The sequence below is a fragment of the Schistocerca piceifrons genome, chromosome 8 (genome assembly GCF_021461385.2).
Source record: "Schistocerca piceifrons isolate TAMUIC-IGC-003096 chromosome 8, iqSchPice1.1, whole genome shotgun sequence".
NCBI lineage: Eukaryota > Metazoa > Arthropoda > Insecta > Orthoptera > Acrididae > Schistocerca > Schistocerca piceifrons.
This window is the reverse complement of record NC_060145.1, coordinates 415,580,435-415,598,881: the sequence shown is the minus strand read 5'-3', so window position 1 is coordinate 415,598,881 and position 18,447 is coordinate 415,580,435. Positions and strand designations below refer to the sequence as shown.

General features: G+C 42.7%; 1 protein-coding gene across 2 annotated transcripts in view; it reads left to right on the top strand.

The window, feature by feature from the left end:
- Positions 1-343: 343 nt before the first annotated feature.
- Positions 344-18,447, top strand: part of LOC124711115 (indole-3-acetaldehyde oxidase-like) — a 253,340-nt gene continuing 235,236 nt past the window's right edge. For both annotated transcript variants that reach the window (XM_047240979.1, XM_047240978.1), the window contains exon 1: positions 344-440. In XM_047240979.1, the coding sequence (XP_047096935.1) occupies positions 418-440 (23 nt within the window). In that variant the 5' untranslated portion in view covers positions 344-417. The remainder of the gene's footprint in view (positions 441-18,447) is intronic.

Sequence of the window (18,447 nt, the reverse complement as noted above, 5' to 3'; positions counted from 1 at the left end):
AGCGATTTGAGCTGATTACTTGTATTCGGCCTTGGTCGTGTCAGCCTGTTTAGTTTGAATTTCTCCGTTCCCTAGTCCCTGATATCAGATACACACTCTTTTTTGTAGAGAACCATGAACGAAAAGGCTTGATAAAATGCGTGGATTGTTTGAAAATCTCTTGTATGTGTTTTAGCGCAGCAATTTGGTTCCTCACAGTATCTAACGCGTAGTTATTACCTGCGTGGAAGAACCTTTACCTCAATACAGAAAAAGATGCGCTTTCTCCGAAACTCGTTCCAGCACCCGCGTCCTGGAGAGGGGGCCCCTACTGGAGTGGGGGTAGGCCCAGACACCTCTGCGAGGGCCGCGGCGCTGCTGCCAGCACAGCGGCTGGAGTTGCAGGCCTGCAGATACCGACAGCACACCGGCCGCACAATGGGCGCCTCTGCTTCTACTGAGTGAGTACCTCATCTGGAACTCTGCTTCATTCCGTCAATCGCCGATGCGATTGCTGCTTCAGATTCTCCGCAACTACTTCTGTGCTGTTCCACAAACTATGAAACAGCCCACTATTTCCCGAACAAATCTTCCGTGTGGACTGTAAGGGGTACCACAACCGATAGTGTCGATAGTGGTGTGTTGTAGTGCGTAATCATTCCGCACCGCAGGTTCTCTTACCGCTACAAGTGTACACCAGGATCGCTCTGATCCTGAAGTTTTTTGTTTGTTACTGTGCACGCGCCATTGCACATACACAGCTCGCTGCCACCAATGTACATTCAGCATTGAGTGAGACCTAGTAGAGGACGGACGATCGCAGTTGCGAGACGTTGTTGTTTAATCAATTTGACACAAATATATTTCGAAGGGTCACTGTGACCATGGAGTACACATTGCGTCACAGTTCTTTCGCTGAGTCTGAAGTTCTCCTACGTCAAAATGATACGTAGGAATGCCATTTTACTAACGGAAGATGCTATAAAGGAAGCTCTGTCAGAAGAATTCAGACATGAAGTGATGAATATCATTCTGAAGCTGACAGTCCTCCGGCAGTTACGGAAAATGACGAAACGGATCGGTCTGCCAAATATTCAACAACGATAAATAAAATACAGTCGTCCACGTTAACTGCCCCTCATGGAAGAGGCGTGTCAGTTACCGATAACATTGTAGTCTATATTCGAAGAGGGCAACGGCCTTGCCGCGGTGAATACACCGGTTCCCGTGAGATCACCGAAGTTAAGCGCTGTCGGGCGTGGCCGGCACTTGGATGGGTGACCATCCAGCCGCTATGCGCTGTTGCCATTTTTCGGGGTGCACTCAGCCTCGTGATGCCAAATGAGCAGCTATTCGACTGAACAGCAGCGGCTCCGGTCAAAGAAAACCATCATAACGACCGGGAGAGCGGTGTGCTGACCACATGCCACTCCTATCAGCATCCTCAACTGAGGATGACACGGCGGTCGGATGGTCCAGATGGGCCACTTGTGGTCTGAAGACGGAGTGCTATATTCGAAGAGTGAGGAATTAATGAGTGAATGGATTTATGAAAACTGAGAACATCTCAAGATATATGTGCAGGAAGTGCATTTAATTAACTGAATTGCATTTTCATCCAAGTAAACTGCAAATAAAGTCTTTGGATTCAAATAACTTTCAAGTTTCTCCATTGAAAAGTTTCTATCACATTTTTTATTTAGTCTAGATTTGGATGCATTAATTTTATTATGGATTGAAGAAGTACATGAGAGAGGAGAAATAAAATGAGGTTATTACATTAGCGTCCAAATTAACTAGCAAATTTCTTATTTTAAATAATTGAGGCTCGATGGGACCCTGTCGTACACTTCGTGCGTTTCAAAGGCGTACAAAGTGTACACTACTAGGGTTAAGATTCTGAGCTGCGCGAGCGTTTTGATTCAACAGTTCCCTTGCGCTACTGTTCAAGTGCCTTTAATTGCGAGGAGAGGACAGTTGTTCAGATACTACACATGGAAAGGACGTATACGGGAGAGTCGCATCAAAAAATATGAACAGTTTGCAGATGTAGATGAAATATCAGTTTGTAAGTTTTTCGTCGCGTGGTAGGGCGACAATGAGTGGTTAATCGTTTTATTCACTGGGGGTTGCGCGTAATTAGACACGAACTCACTGCACAAATCAGTATTGCCATTATCAGTCACTAGCATCTGTTGGTTGATGTACTAACTCTACCATCTGCTTTTTACAGCGTGACACAGGGATGGCAAACTTCACTGTGAAAGTAGAACTAAATTTAGCTACTCATATAAACGTATTTAAGTCCAATCTTTGTTATGAACTCACTTAACGAGGTATAAGGTATGAACTGAATTGCATTTTCATCCAAGTAAACTGCAATTAAAGTCTTTGGATTCGAATAACTTTCAAGTTTCTCCATTTCATTCAACATTTTCAGTTAAACTGAAGAATGGTGACTTAAATACACGTAATGAAAAGAGAAACGCTTTCTTTTTAGGCAACATAATGAGGTTTAGTACGGTGTGCATCTTCTCTGTTAATTGCACCACACCGATGCCGACCGCCTCAAAGAAAAATATTTCATTTAAGAACCAGAAAAGTATAGTGGGACGGAGGTTACAGCACTGCTTTGAAACTTTCTTCTAAATTAGAACTGTGTAATGAACCGGGACTCGAAACCAGAACTTAAACATTTTACTGGCAATGATCCCGGTGGGTGATCTGTGGATAGCTCAGTCAGTAAGAGCCCGCAAATGGCAAGGTTCCGGGTTCGAATCGCAGTACAGCACAGAGTTTTGACCTGTCACGGAGTTTCAGTTTAATATTAATTATTTACTTGTTTCCACACTTATTTACGTTAGCCTCCTACACCACAGCAGATAATATACCGAATACGACATCACTAAACAAAATCCGTGCCATACCGGGCTTAGAACCTGAATCCCCTGGTTTAAGCGAGCAATCGTCTTATCCACGAACCCGTTTCCAGGCCTGACTGAATATTAATTGTTGCTGGTGTTCCTCCTATTACTCTGGAACTGAGTTAAAAAGTGAATAACAGATTTCAGTTGTTTATTACTGAACACCCTATAAAAGAGATAAACACATATTGCGCTTGTCACCATCATATTATATTCATCGACACGCAAGTCGCCGAAGTGGCGTCAAGTGGGAAAATTTGCACCAGGCGACCAGTCTACCCGACGGGAGGCCCTAGTCACACGACGTTTCAAAAACATGGCTCTGAGCACTACGCGACTTAACTTCTGAGGTCATCAGTCGCCTAGAACTTAGAACTAATTAAACCTAACTACCGAAGGACATGACACACATCCATGCCCGAGGCAGGATTCGAACCTGCGACCGTAGCGGTCGCTGGGTTCCAGACTGTAGCGCCTAGAACCGCACGGCCACTCCAGCCGGCACACGACATTTCATTTCACTGGTCTGGAATTACTCCACACATTTCATGTCAGTGAAATTAATTCATTTGAGATACTGTACCTTGTATTTTATTTAATAAACATATTTATTAAATAACTAAGGGATACACAAGAGTATAGCGCCTGCTAAGTTTCTATACCTCAGATTTCACGTTGAAGGTATCGGTGATCTGCTTTGTCCTGCCAGCCTGGGTGGGCGAGCGGTTCTAGGCGCTACAGTCTGGAACCGCGCGACCGCTACGGTCACAGGTTCGAATCGTGCCTCGGGCATGGATGTGTGTGATGTCCTTAGGTTAGGTAGATTTAAGTTGTTCTAAGTTATAGGAGACTGGTGACCTCAGAAGTTAAGTCCCATAGTGCTCAGAGCCATTTGAACCATTTTGCTTTGTCCTATACGAATAGTCATCAAAGACTAATAAAATAAAGTAAAATAGTATCTCTTGATTCACTGTAAGACCACAAAGGGTAGGTTCAGACGTGTAATTACAGACGTTTTTCTTTTCTTCGCGGACAATGATATCTTTCCCTCACGAAGTGTGCGAGTTGTGTGTTAAGTGTAGGTGTGTTGAGTGTAGGTGACTAATGAATGTGTATTGTGTTGCGTCATATTTTTGCTATAATCCTCTCGAATATCAACTTGGTTAACGACTCCATTCGCCGAATGGATCACCATCAACAGCGTCACTTTTACGCAGTCTTTGAGGTACAGTGGAGAAATTTGAAATATAATCCACGACATTGGGGTAAATTTTGGTGACCACGAGTTTTACGGTACCAGTTCTCCTCCCCTTGCAGGCCAAATATTAAGGTCGAAAAATTCTTCCACCACCAGCATCTGAACGACCTTTTCTCCGAGTCGAGCACATGTGCCCATTAGCGACCTCGTCTACTGGAGTAGATGTTCATTAAATAGTAACTTATACCATTAATCATCAAAATGAAGACATCAAAATCGTTACGTCGAATGGAATAACAGTTCTTTGGGAAAACATTTCAGTTCTGCAAATATTTCGGAGGAAAGATAAGAAATGGTGAAACTGGAATACTGTGGGTGTTCTTTAGTTGTTGCAACGGATTGAACTGCCTAGGAGGCAGCCATTCTCAACGCAAAGATGTGTCGTCAAGCTTCCAGTGTCTTCTCCGCAAAATCTTTGCCTTTGCGGGAGCCGGCCGGGGTGGCCAAGCGGTTCTAGGCGCTACAGTCTGGAACCGCGAGACCGCTACGGTCGCAGGTTCGAATCATGCCTCGGACATGGATGTGTATGATGTCCTTAGGTTAGTTAGGTTTAAGTAGTTCTAAGTTTTAGGGGACTGATGACATCAGAAGTTAAGTTCCATAGTGCTCAGAGCCATTTTGAAGCTTTGCTGGAGGACTTACTAACAAACTCCAAATCATGCGAAAGTCGTTGTCATCCAACCCTTGATGTCGTGAGAAGCGAACAGCATGATGTAAATGGCTGCTGAGCGTGGATGCGCTGTAGTTGGTATAGTCCTCGTCCGACCATCCAGAATACGGTTTCCCATGGTTTCCCTAAATCTTTCAAACCTTTACAAAGGTCATGGCCGTTTACTGCCTCGTCCTATTAGTTTGTGATCTGTCTCTAATGATCTTGTCGTCGACGATACTTAAAATAATGTTCTTCCTCTGTTCTACAAAGAATATGCAGATAACTTACTAGGTAGATATCATTCTCTCTATGCAAGACCTGCTACTTCTAATGCTGAGTTGGCATCATCCTTTCTTTATTTTTCATTCTTTTAATTCGTTTCATCAGTATGCGAAGCCTTTCGATGTTGTTGGTAGTTATCAAATGGGGTATATTCGGAACAAATCTGCATGCAGATTGTTTGCTCTTCACACATTTTGATGATACGTTCCATAAAGTAGTACAATGGCAGCCGTAACTTAATTTATAAAAGTTAGTGTACTCCTAACGCACAGTGATTCCACGATGTAAATGTGTGTAGAAAAAAAAATTGTAGGTAGTGTATACCAAATCCAGCGTAACTTATAACGAACTTCACCAACAAAGGCAGTCGTTCCGCTGCTCTTAATTCAGTTCCTCTGAAGCACTGATGACGTATTTCGTCTCGTAACTCTTGTTTCCATTGACAGTGGCATAAACTTGGAATATTGTACAGCTGAAGCCGCCGAACCTACAAGAAAAATGCAAATGTAAACGCATTTTCTGTGAAATTTTTATGATTATTAAATTGTGGCATGCATGGTAGGAAAATAAACATATTCACTTTCTTGTTAAATTTAACTGTTTTCCGTATAGATGGTATCAACTACTTGAAGTTAAATGGGGGTCATTATCCTGTTTCGTAATCAGTAAATGGCCAGCATAAAAACAAGTGGCGTGTATGTAGCCTGTTTACTGATTGTTTCGACACCACATTTCCAAAGGAATTACGTAAATGATCTATGGATCACGGATAAAATAAATAACTATTTCAAGTAAAGAAGTTAAGTCAGAAACCTTACGTTGTTTTTTTTTTCATAGAACAACAGACACGTAGACGTAAAAAATTCTATCAAATTCAAAGAAAATTGTAAAAAGAATAAATGAGAAGAAAAGGGTCTGAGATAAAGAAAGTAAGCATATGAAATGACCGTTGATAGTACGCAGTTGCAAACTATTTCCTAGATGGTGAGATACTCTCATTTCAAGAGATAGGACGGTATTTTATTTTTAGAAGTATAGCCGGGTAGCTTTCCCTGATGTTATTACTCGTACACCCCTCATCGATAGGTAAAAATTTAGCTTTCATAGGTTCTTGATTGGAAGGCTTATGGCGTGAAACGAGACTGAAATGGACAATATGACCCATACTTAATGCTGACACGCAAATGCTACATTTGAGGATAGATATTTATACTTTAAGGAACCTTCACAGCATTTGCTTAAACAAGGAAAACCAAGTACAGTAGACTATGGACAGCCAGATGATTGAGCCCTGGTTAGCCACTGCGCTAACCACGCTTGGTACGATAAACAACAAATAGACAGTAGATAGAACAAAATAAGACTTCACAGAGACTTTAGAATATTTCAGTACATAAAGAAGATTCGGTCCTCATACAGAACCAGACAGCAGTCATTGTCAATAGATATATTTTCAAAAAAAGTGCACTTACTAAGTAAACGGAAATATTAAGTGGCATTATGTTCACACATGTATAGTGTAGCTTAATTTTAACTGTTAATTTGTAAACATTACTGAGGCATGGGATTAGTGGCGCTTTGGGTTTAGATGCATTAGAAATCACATACCTACACTTTTAAAAATAATCTGATTCCCATCGCACTTTATCCAGGCTTTGGACTGGCTAAATGGCAAAAGTAATTTTATTGTCATTTAGGCGTGTTTAAAATCAGCTTATAAGCTTCGTCAATTTTTTATCTGTTTTGTTTTTCTTTCGTCTTCTTTTGTATTTTTTTAGAGATTGCTATTTACATTTAATATTTTTTTATTAATATTCATATTCTGATACATTATTTAGTATAGTTTTTGAAGGTGGGAGATAACCTCACCATCCTCCTCGTACTCTTTCAATATTTTCTCCAGCCTTTCATCTCGTTTCATTTACACTGTTTTCTTTCTTTTGCCTTCCATACTCAACATGTTCTCATTAACGCGCACGCTGAATTTTCTGCTTCTGTTTTCATGCAAGTAATTACATCACTAAATTTTAGGATTTGGTTTGGAAAGCATATTACTAATTTTGTTATGCCCGCCCTCTACGGAGTTAGTTGTTCGATGGAGCCGTTTGTAGCAGCTCCAAAGGCTGATAGGATTTTATCATTTTCCAACCATCTCTCTGCAAAATAGTCGAAAAAGTCAGAAAGCCTAGGAACATCCAGTGTCTGTGAATGGATCTCCAGCCACTCATCACATACATATTCAGGCCGTAGAAGCGCCAGCACAGCACACATGCGAATTTGTTGTCTCACTTCTTCATTTTCTTTATATTCGCGATTGAGTCCAAGATCCTGTACTTTCCTTCAGAGTGACTTGCTCATGCGGAAATAGCATCCATCCACTGAGGAAGTTGGTAGGCCTAACATATGTATAATTGCAGAAATCGCTGCTGACTCAAAATCTACAGTCACACTTGGCGGGTTCCATTCTGGAATATTTTCCAGCACATTCCTGAAAAATCGGATGTATGTCTCTTTCCTTTTATTTGGTAATAATGCAAATGCAAATGGGTAGATATTAGTCTCATTTTTATTATTTCCAAAATCTGGATGAATTGTATATATCTGTGAAAACTGTTTGCTACAGCACGTGAACGTACTATCCATAAAAAAGTCTCGTTTACTTCTTAGAGACTCTCTCCCTGCTCTTCCACAAAAAACTAATATCCTGCCTCCTGATTTATCGTCACTTTACAGGAAACTGCTGCCCTCATTCATAGTTAATAGCTCTGCTTTAAGTTCAATCTCTTCTCTTATCTCTGGATCGCTGTCACTTCCCTGCGAAGTTGCCCTTTGCTTGTATAACGTCCTCTTCGTTGTTCGCTGCTCTGGCATTTCTGTCACAGTGTAGTAACCTCGATTATGCAAGCTACCTAGCTCCTCTTAATGGATTTTGGAAATAGACGTATTTTCCTCTCGTGCCCTCTGCTTTGCCTGGTTCAGAGCCCTCTGTACTTCCAACCTTGCGTCATCCGGAACACCACATTGATGCTCGTGCGGAAAGAACACTGTAGAATGCTTGGTTTTAAGCTTTCCTCGGTAATGCTTCTCTTTCTGTTTTGGACAGCGCCAAATCACAGTCCCATCTTCCTTCGCTTTCTTCACTGTGTAAGAATATCCTTCATAGTGGCAACTAGGCTTACCACGAAATGTCGTTGAAACTTCCATATCACAGCTACTCAGATGGTAATATCCAAGTGGCACGATATGAAGTCTACGAAAACTAGAGCAGACGGGACTGTGCGGGCAGAGTTCGACCGAGTCCAGGGAACAGGTAGAGCAAGATGATTAGCACGGTCCGGCTGCAGGTAGGACGGGACACAATGGACGCAGGTGGAGAGTTCGCAGATTTCTAGTGGGGCTGAAGGTTCGCAGGGTGGAGAATTCATACATTCCTGGCTCCAGGTTGATCAAGCCTTTCGGCTGGAAGCCGCTCCGACGGCTTGTATGCCAACCTGTCAAACATGCCCCAGCGTTGCGTAAGTGAATGACGGCTGCTTGCACAATGTAGTTTTGCGTCTGTGTTGTTGATAAGAACAGTGAGAGGATGAAATATGATGCCCTACAGTCGATTACGCTGGCATACTGCTCATGCAGATTCGTGAAATTTTAAGTTCACGGAGAGAAACCCCAGCATAAATGTAGCCTTTCTTCATGTTCCTTGCAGACTTTAGGAAGAAAGGAACATGTGGCGAAAATCTTATCATAATGGCCGCTTTATTCTCTCCCATACGGTTTACAGCGGAAAATAAAGTGCGGATGAAATTAATAACTATAAGTTCGTACTTCTGGATAGTTCTAACGCAAGCCCCAGGCGTAGCAGAAGTGAAATCAGATTGTCTGGCGGTGAATGACACAGGAAAGTCCTAAACTTTCAGAACCCTACTCAGAAAACCATAAACTGAGAGACGTGTTCCGCAATTAGGCTACTGAATTCTAATATGCAGTATTCAATGAGACGACAGCCGATAAATACTAGTAGATGCATAACTGCAATTCATTTTTCGCAAGAGTGTACGCGGAGAAGACTATTGCCAATAAATGCGTAATTTTGTAATTTTTCATAGGATTCTGCTATGTTCCTTATCGCCTATAACCAGTGAATTTATGTAAACGGTCTGAATAATGAGGAGATGAGGCAGCTAAAACACAGTATGGAAATACGGGGGACAGTTAAACAGACTGACAACTGAACAAAACCACTTTCAGTTCGAGAATGAATGTTATCTAGAAAGTGTTGGACTGCCCATTGGATCCCCAATATCAAGAACATTAGCAAACATTTTCATCAGTCATCTAGAAAATCAGATATTTGAAAATATAACCACTAATGAAAGTTTCAAAATCATGTACTGGTACAGATATGTAGATGACATTATTTGTCTAGTAGATGAGCCAAGTGAAAAAATAGTCAAACTCCACTCGGAAATCAACAAACCTCATCAGAACATAAAATTCACACTTGAAAAAGAAAAAGGAAATCAAATTAAATTTTCTTGACATTACAGTAAAAAAAGAAAACGGCAAACATACATTTAACATCTTCAGAAAACCAACAGCCACAGACACAATAATACATTCCACGTCTAACCATCCCCACAACCAGAAACTTGCAGCACTAAGACATACGTTACATATATTAAACAGAATCCCACTCAACAAGAGAAACTATGAAAAAGAAATGAGTACAGTCATACAAGTAGATAGGAACAATGGGTATAACACACATCAAAAAATAAGAACACAAATACAAAACAAACACAACACTTCCAGAATACAAGAGAACTCACAAGCTGCATGCTTACAAACACACTCAAGAAACACACACCATGACAATACCACACAGAAAAGAACCAGATGGTACACCATGACTTACACAGGTAAATTAACACACAGAGTTGCAAACATCCTAAACAGACAGGGCTTCCAAATAGCATACAAGGCAGGGCAAACCCTCCAATCACACCTAAGCCAACCAGCTACCAAGAGGGACAAATTCCAACAATCAGGAATATATAGACTTGATTGTCAAAGTTGTCATAGACATGACATGTAGAATTTTTAAAACACGATACAAAGAACATATAAGGAGTTAGAAGTACGAAACAAACTATTCCACATTTGCAGAACATTTAAAATAGCATCACCACATGTAGGAATTTAAAAACCCGATACAAAGAACATATAAGGAGTTAGAAGTACGAATCAAACTATTCTACATATGCAGAACATTTAAAACAGCATAACCACCATCCTACAAATATGGAACAAGAAATGAAAATAATGAGAATCAGCAACCACAACAAGCATCTTATAAAAATGCAAGAAAACTGATTTTGTGTCTTCTTTCCGTTATTGCTACAATTAATCGCTCAACGTACGCTCCCTTTTGTATAAACTTTGTTACAAATCAATGTAAACGATACTAATGGCTCTGAGGTCATTAGTCCCCTAGAACTTAGAACTACTTAAACCTAACTAACCTAAGGTCATCACACACATCTATGCCCGAGGCAGGATTCGAACCTGCGACCGTAGTGGTCGCGCGGCTCCAGACTGAAGCGCCTAGAAACCCTCGGCCACACTGGCCGTCCGTAGACGATACTATTCGCGATCATCAGTTAGCGGATTCAATAGTGTAGAATGCTGTTCGCTTGGTGCGCTTCTGTCGCAGCGTTTGACACAAACGACGAGGTGTGTCACAACTCTACGTGTTAAAGCCTGTGCTCGAACTTTTACTGACACACTATGCACGCGACGCTCGAATTGATTTATATCATGCAAGGGTGATAAAAACAGAGTGAAAGTGCCATTAAACTTTGATCTGCGTTTTAAGTGTTCTTAGGCTTTTTGCAATAATTGAATTTACAGAAATGAATTTTACAAAATGAAATAATTTTTAGAACAAACGGAGTCCACAAAAAATGAAATATTAAATCTTTATTAAATATTGGTTTCGGAGTGACAGAAACACGCACGTAATAGAATTCTACAAAAAATGATATATTAAAACTTTACTATGCCATTGGTTTCGATGTGACAGAAACACGTACTTGCGTTACTTAGACAACTGTTACTTTTAAAGGAACCTGCCGTAATAAAAATAAACTACACGTCGCCAAAACTGTAGAATGAAATTTATCGATACCATGTCGGGCCAATTAGTGAAGAGACCAGCACCTACAAAACGATTTCTCGTGCCCCTGAAAATGGTCATCACAAGTTTCATTCTGCCATCTATTCGGAGGACCCAGAGAAAGGAATATTGCTCGCGGACGACCTTGCCCTGCCTTTTTTTTTACTCCTCATTGCATGGAAAGACCTCCACATTGGGGAAATTGCACTGTCGCTCACTCTTTTTGCATTAGGTATACCGCATTTGCCCTGAACAGCTGTCGCCCTATCAATGGTCACAGCACCAAAGATCCCGATAAATCACGTTGCTAAGGTGAGGAACCACGTTCACTCATTGAAAACCGCCCCAGAAAGAAGAGACCTATTGCGATAATTCCTGTAGTTCAAGTACTGGAGCAATGCCCTCCTAGTTCGTCGGGGGTTTCTTTGACAAGTCAAGACTAGCAGCACAGCTTCGTTCCCATTTCTGTGATAAATGAAATGTGTGGCTAGGGCCTCCCGTCTAGTAGACCGGTCGCCTGGTGCAAGCCTTTTTAGTTGACGCAACTTCAACGATTTGCTTGGCGATGAGAATGATATGATAATGAAGACAACACAACACCCAGTCTCCGAGCGGAGAAAATCTCCGACCCAGCCGGTAGTCTAACCCGGGCCCTTTGAATGGCATTCTGCAGCGCTGAGCACAGCCGTCGAGATGCACATTTCTGTGATAATATTGTATGTTTGGACTCCAACAATATCCCTGGTTGTTGTTCTTGTCTCCAGTCCGCAGACCGGTTCGATAGAGCTCTCTACGCTAGTCTATCCTGTCTTGCCTCTTCATCTCTGGATAACTACTACAACCTACAGCTGCTTCATCCTGCTTACTGAACACAACCCTTGTCCGCCCTCCAACATTTTTAACTCCCATCAGTTCCCTCCATTACCAAAGTAACGATTCCTCGACGCCTGTCAACCGATTCCTTCTGTTAATCAAGTTGTTTCAGAAATTTCCTTTTTCCCCAATTATATTCAGTACCTTCTCGATCTACCCATCTAATATTCAGCACTTTTCTGTAGCACAAGCTTCTCTTCTTGTCTGGTCTGCATCGTCCACGTTTTATTTCCGTACTTGGCTACCGTGAACCACCTACAACTTGCACTGCGACGGAAAGTGCTATCGATGCGCGGTTTTCACAGAATGGACTGGTACTCAGGAGGTCGTATTTTTATCCAATAAACAATTGTAATAATACTTAGAAAGTGTATTTCTGTCAACTTTTTGAAATGGAAAAATGTCTATTGACATTAACAAACTTTAGAATATCAGTGGTGTTTGTTGCAGGATTCTAGTGCAAGTCCTTTATGAGATATCGTATTCTGGAAAGTTTTCACACTCACACTTGTTTGTGCCATTCCACCTGTGTAGTTGCTACGTAGGTACGACGTTGTTATGTTTGTATACAGTGTGTTTGTTTGTTCCTTGAGTGCACTGTGATTGCCTGTCATTTAGTGTGTGACAGTCCAAGCAGTAGGTCGTGAGTGGACGATGGGATTTACTATTGTCGAAAAATCTGACATGCTTGTGGTATATGGACAGTGTAGGAACAATGCAGTTTGTTCTCGTATGATGTATGGTGAAAGATATCCCAATAGACGTCAACCACCTCGGCAATTAGTTATCAGCCTCTTCAAATAGTTACGTGAAAGGGGTAGCGCAACACCTAGACAACGTAACAGAAGGAAACGAGTGATGACCGAAAAGGGGGAAATTAATGTTCTTGCTGCTGTTGCCGTTGATCCGCATGTTCGGTTCAAAATGGTTCAAATGGCTCTGACCACTTTGGGACTTAACTACTGAGGTCATCAGTCCCCTATAACTTAGAACTAGTTAAACCTAACTAACCTAAGGAAATCACACACATCCATGCCCGAGGCAGGATTCGAACCTGCGACCGTAGCGGTCTCGCGGTTCCAGACTGTAGCGCCTAGAACCGCACGGCCACTCCAGCCGGCCGCATGTTCGGTCCCGCGCAATCGCACCAAAAAGTGGCATGAGTCAGCAAGTGTTCCATGCATTCTCCATCGACGTAAGTTCCATCCCTATCACATCTCTCTCTATCAAGAGCTGGATGGAAACGATTATGAGAAACGTGTTAACTTCTGTGCAGGATACTCCAGATAGTCTACATCATGTGTCACGGGAGGCGTGCCAGAGATAAGTCCCTGCAGTAGCACTGTGTCCTCGGTGGCGCAGACGGATAGAGCGTCTGCCATGTAAGCAGGAGATCGCGGGCTCGAGGCCCGGTTGGAACACATATTTTCAACTGTCCCCATTGACATGTCCGAAAGAACAAACCATCTTCATATATATATATATATATATATATATATATATATATATATATATATATATATATATATATATATTGTTTAAGAGACCCAAAATGTTTAAGATGAACTCACATTTACTAACCACGACCGAACATTCCTTGTTGGTCTTTTGACAGTCCCCGTCGGCTTTGTGAGGTGGAACGTCAGCGTCCATGCAGTGTAAGCTCATAGTCTCGTTGTTCGTAGACAGAACTCTGAACGCGCACATGTAGCACAGCCTCCGAACACACCATCTTCCACGGATGCTAGAAGGTGTTCCTCTGCAGACTAGCAGGAACCTGTGGTACCAACATGATGGCTGTGCAGCCCGTAGTGCACGGAGTACTACAACATGTCTTCAACAATAATTTCCGTATCGTTGCATTGTATGCAGAGGACCTGTACCTTGGTTGACGCGTCCTCCAGATTTGATACCTGCAGGCTTTTTTTCTGTGGGGAAAACCGAAAGACGCTGTCTACAAGGACATACCAACTACACCCGACGATATACAACGATCTTTTACTGCAGCTTGCTCGGACATGTCCGCTGAAATGCTAGCACGTGTGCAGCAGTCGTTTCATACCCAACTTTGAGTGTATATTGCCCCTGCCGGTGGTCGTTATGAACATAGCCTGTGATGTTAATTGTCTCGTTACTGGTCGAAATCCACATATATAGTGTACGCACTTGTATTGTTCTTTGGTGTGTGCTGCCACAGGTATGGTACAAGTGTCGGTGTGAGAACTTTTCAAAACGCGATATCTCGTAAACAACTCGCACTTGAATCCTGTAGCAAACACCACTGACACTCTAATGTACACTACTTTTAAGTTTTTAGTGTCAGTAATCATTGCTCCAACGTACCTGTGTGTGTGCACAAAAAAACACTTTTAAGTACTATTACAATCGGTTGATTGGTTAAAAATATGAACCCCTGACTACCAATCTATTCCTTGAAAACCGCACATCAGTAGGACACTCCATCTCCGCAATATTTGCGGCGCACGTTTTCATCCTGTACATTCAGAAAAGGCTTCATAATACTTAAATTTAGATTCGATTTCAATAGATTCCTCTTTATACATATATCAAAAAAACTTTTGCATCAACTCTATTCCGAGAGTTCCGGAACCAGTACAGAAAATTGGAACAGAGATCAACATAAACATCGCTTCCGCCCTTTTTATTGCTCATGAAAACCACACATTACATGTTGTACCATCACACAGCGAGACCTTCAGAGGTGGTGGTCCAGACTGCTGTACACACCGGTACCTCTGATACCCAGTAGTACGTCCTCTTGCATTGATGCATACCTTTATTCGTCAGGGCATACTATACGCAAGTTCATCAAGGCACTGTTGGTCCAGATTGTCCCATTCCTCGACGGCGATTCGGCGTAGATCCCTCTGAGTGGTTGGTGGGTCACGTCGTCCATAAACAGCCCTTTTCAATCTATCCCAGGCATGTTCGATAGGGTTCATGTCTGGAAAACACGCTGGCCACTCTAGTCGAGCGATGTCGTTACCCTGAACGGAGTCATTCACAAGATTTGCGCGATGGTGGCGCGAATTGTTGTCCATGAAGACGAATTCCTAGCCAGTATGCTGCCGATATGGTTGCACTATCGCTCGGAGGATGGCATTCATGTATCGTGCAGCAGTTAAGGTGCCTTCCATGACAACCCGCGCCACTCCAAAACAGCAGGGAACTCCGACCTTGCTGCATTCGTTGAACAGTGTGTCTAAGTCGTTCAGCCAGACCGAGTTGCCTCCAAACACGTCTCCGACGATTGTCTGGTTGAAGCCATATGCAACACTCATCGGTGAAGAGAACGAGATGCCGATCCTGAGAGACCCATTCGGCATGTTGTTGGGTCCATCTGTACCATGCTGGCCGGCCAGGGTGGCCAAGCGGTTCTAGGCGCTACAGTCTGAAACCGCGCGACCGCTACGGTCGCAGGATTCGAATCCTGCCTCGGGCATGGATGAGTGTGATAGGTTAGTTAGGTTTAAGTAGTTGTAAGTTCTAGGGGCTGATGACCTCAGGTGTTAAATCCCATAGTGCTCAGAGCCATTTGCGCATCATGCAGCCTATTGCGCACAGTTTTAGTCGTAACACGACGTCCTGTGGCTGCACGAAAAGCATTATTCAACATGGTGGCGTTACTGTCAGGGTTCCTCCGAGCCATAATCCGTGGGTAGCGGTCATCCACTGCAGTAGTAGTCTTTGGGCGGCCTGAACGAGGTATGTCATCGACTGTTCCTGTCTCTCTGTATCTCCTCCATGTCCGAAGAACATCGGTTTGGTTCACTCCGAGACTCCTGGACACCTCCCTTGTGGAGAGCCCTTCCTGGCACAAAGTAACAATGCGGAAGCAATCTAACCGCGGTATTGACCGACTAGGCATGGTTGAACGACAGACAACACGTGCCGTGTATCTGCTTTCTGGTGGAATGACTGGAAATGATCGGCTGTCGGACCCTCTCTGTCTAATAGGCGCTGCTCATGCATGATTGTTTACATCTTTGGGCAGGTTTAGTGACATCTGTGAACAGTCGAACAGACTGTGTGTGTGTTTCAATATCCACAGTCAACGTCCATCTTCAGGAGTTCTGGTAATCAGGATGATGCAAAACTTTTTTTGATGCGCGTAAATTTGTACTATGAATCAGCACAATCTCAAATTATCTTCATCCAACTTTACATTTTACCCTTATTTCTGCTGTATGCGACGTGAAAGTTAGTAGACTATCGCTTTTTCGGATGTTTATGTGCCTTGTTGAGCCACCATTGTGTCATTTTCGCTCTAAGCCGACAACTGCTGAATACAGTCTCGAATATAACGTCAACCAATGTACCGAAAGCACGGGTACAGAAGTTATTTAGGAACTAGACTCACAATCTGGAGGAGCGGGTTTCGAATCGCTATCCAGTCACGCAGAGCTAGATTTTCGGTGAAGTCAGTTCAGACAAGTGCCTGGCTGATTCCTTTGATAAGCCGACGACCGAATTCTGCTCACATGATCCTCTGTTTCTGCACCGCAGAGTCGCTAATCACAAACGTTTCTTCGTTCACCAGTTCGTCTCAGAAACTACAGATCTTCATGCCGAGGAATAGGATTGTCAGAGATTGATATGAGATAGCCGTTCTACACATGGAAATTTTGTAGCGTCGGTAAGAAACTAGTTCCTAGTAACAACGAGTTCGACTGAACTGGAGGACACTAATGACAGCTGACGAACTTCCGGCTCGGGCCACATAAAAACAGTAATTGCAACCCGACAGCAGCCAACGTATTTAAACCAGTTCTGCTCCAGAGGACACCGTATTACCACAGGACTGGGGAGTGCTTTATTTCAAACTGTGACCCTTCAAAGTTTTTCATAATGTATGATGTTCGCTATCTGTTTGCGATGTTGTGTCTCTCCAGAACAGTGCTTCGACGTAATCGGAACGATAGCGCTTAATCGATAGACACTTCTAAATCAGTGGCCAGCAGGTTTATTGTTCCTGCTGTATTTCGTATCATTATCACTGCAAGCCATTCGCTTATCTCTGTTTCCCTAGATTAAACGCGCTTAAACCAATAACAGGTCGTATTACCATTAACTGAGTGCGACGTCGCGGTTACCTAGCAGCTGTAGCCTTCCTTCTTTGTATTTTATATTGCACGGCTATTTTATGCATTGATTAAACGTTCTGCACCCACAGGTATATTGCATGCTGCAGTTGTAACTTAGAGAGTGTGTTGGTGGCCCCAAGAGCAACCATCGCTGTACAAAACCCAAACGTTTGTCAGGCCACCTGACGGTCTGGTAGAGTTTTTGGGAGTTAACGTGAAGTTCATTTCTGGCAATGTTTTTTAAATGTGAACTGCACAGACATCAAAACTGTAAAACTTTTTGGCAGATAAAAACTGTGTACTGGAGCGAGACTCAAACTCAGGACCTTTGCCTTTCGTGGGCAACTGCTCTACCGACTTTTTTGTTTCATTTTTGTTCGTTGTTGATCGTTGGGTTTGGTCGTTGAGGACGTCACATGACATCCGTTAAAGTTCGTTTGTTATCCTTCCACCCAGTATTTTATTACAGAGGCCAACCAGCTCCCTGACCGAACACGCTGGGCTACCGTGCCGGCACCGAATAAGCTACCCAGGCACCACTCGTGACCTGTTCTCACAGCTTCAATTCTGTCAGTACCTTGTCTCCTACCTTCCAAATTTCACAGCAGCTCTTCTGCGAACCTTGCAGAAAGAGCACTCATGGAAGAAAGGCTATTGCGGAGACATAGCTTAGCCACAGCCTGGAGGATGTTGCCAGAATGAGTGCCTTTCATTCAGGAAATATCCCCCAGGCTATAGCCAAGCCATGTCTTGCAATATCCTTTCTTCCAGGAGTGCTATTTCTGCAAGGTTCGCAGAAGAGCTGCTGTGAAGTTTGAAAGGTAGGAGACGAAGTGCTGGCAGAATTGAAGCTGTGAGAATAGGTAGCGGGTCATGTTTGGGTAGCTAAGTCGGTAGATCAATTGCCCGAGAAAGGCAAAGGTCCTGAGTTCGAGTCTCGGTTCGGCACACAGTTTTTATCTGCAGAAAGTTTCATATCAGCGCACACCTCGCTGCAGAATGAAAATTTTTATTATCAAAACTGTGTGTCAACTTATACTGGCCACTTCTCAGGTCATAGAGCGATAGTCACATACCACTTTCAAGAAGATGACGCCTAGAAAAATAATCAGGTTTATGTCTTTGCAGTGCGATTCGTAATACTTAAATACGAGAGTTGGTAACATAGTTTTATTATCACCTCAAAAAATACAGTAATGCAA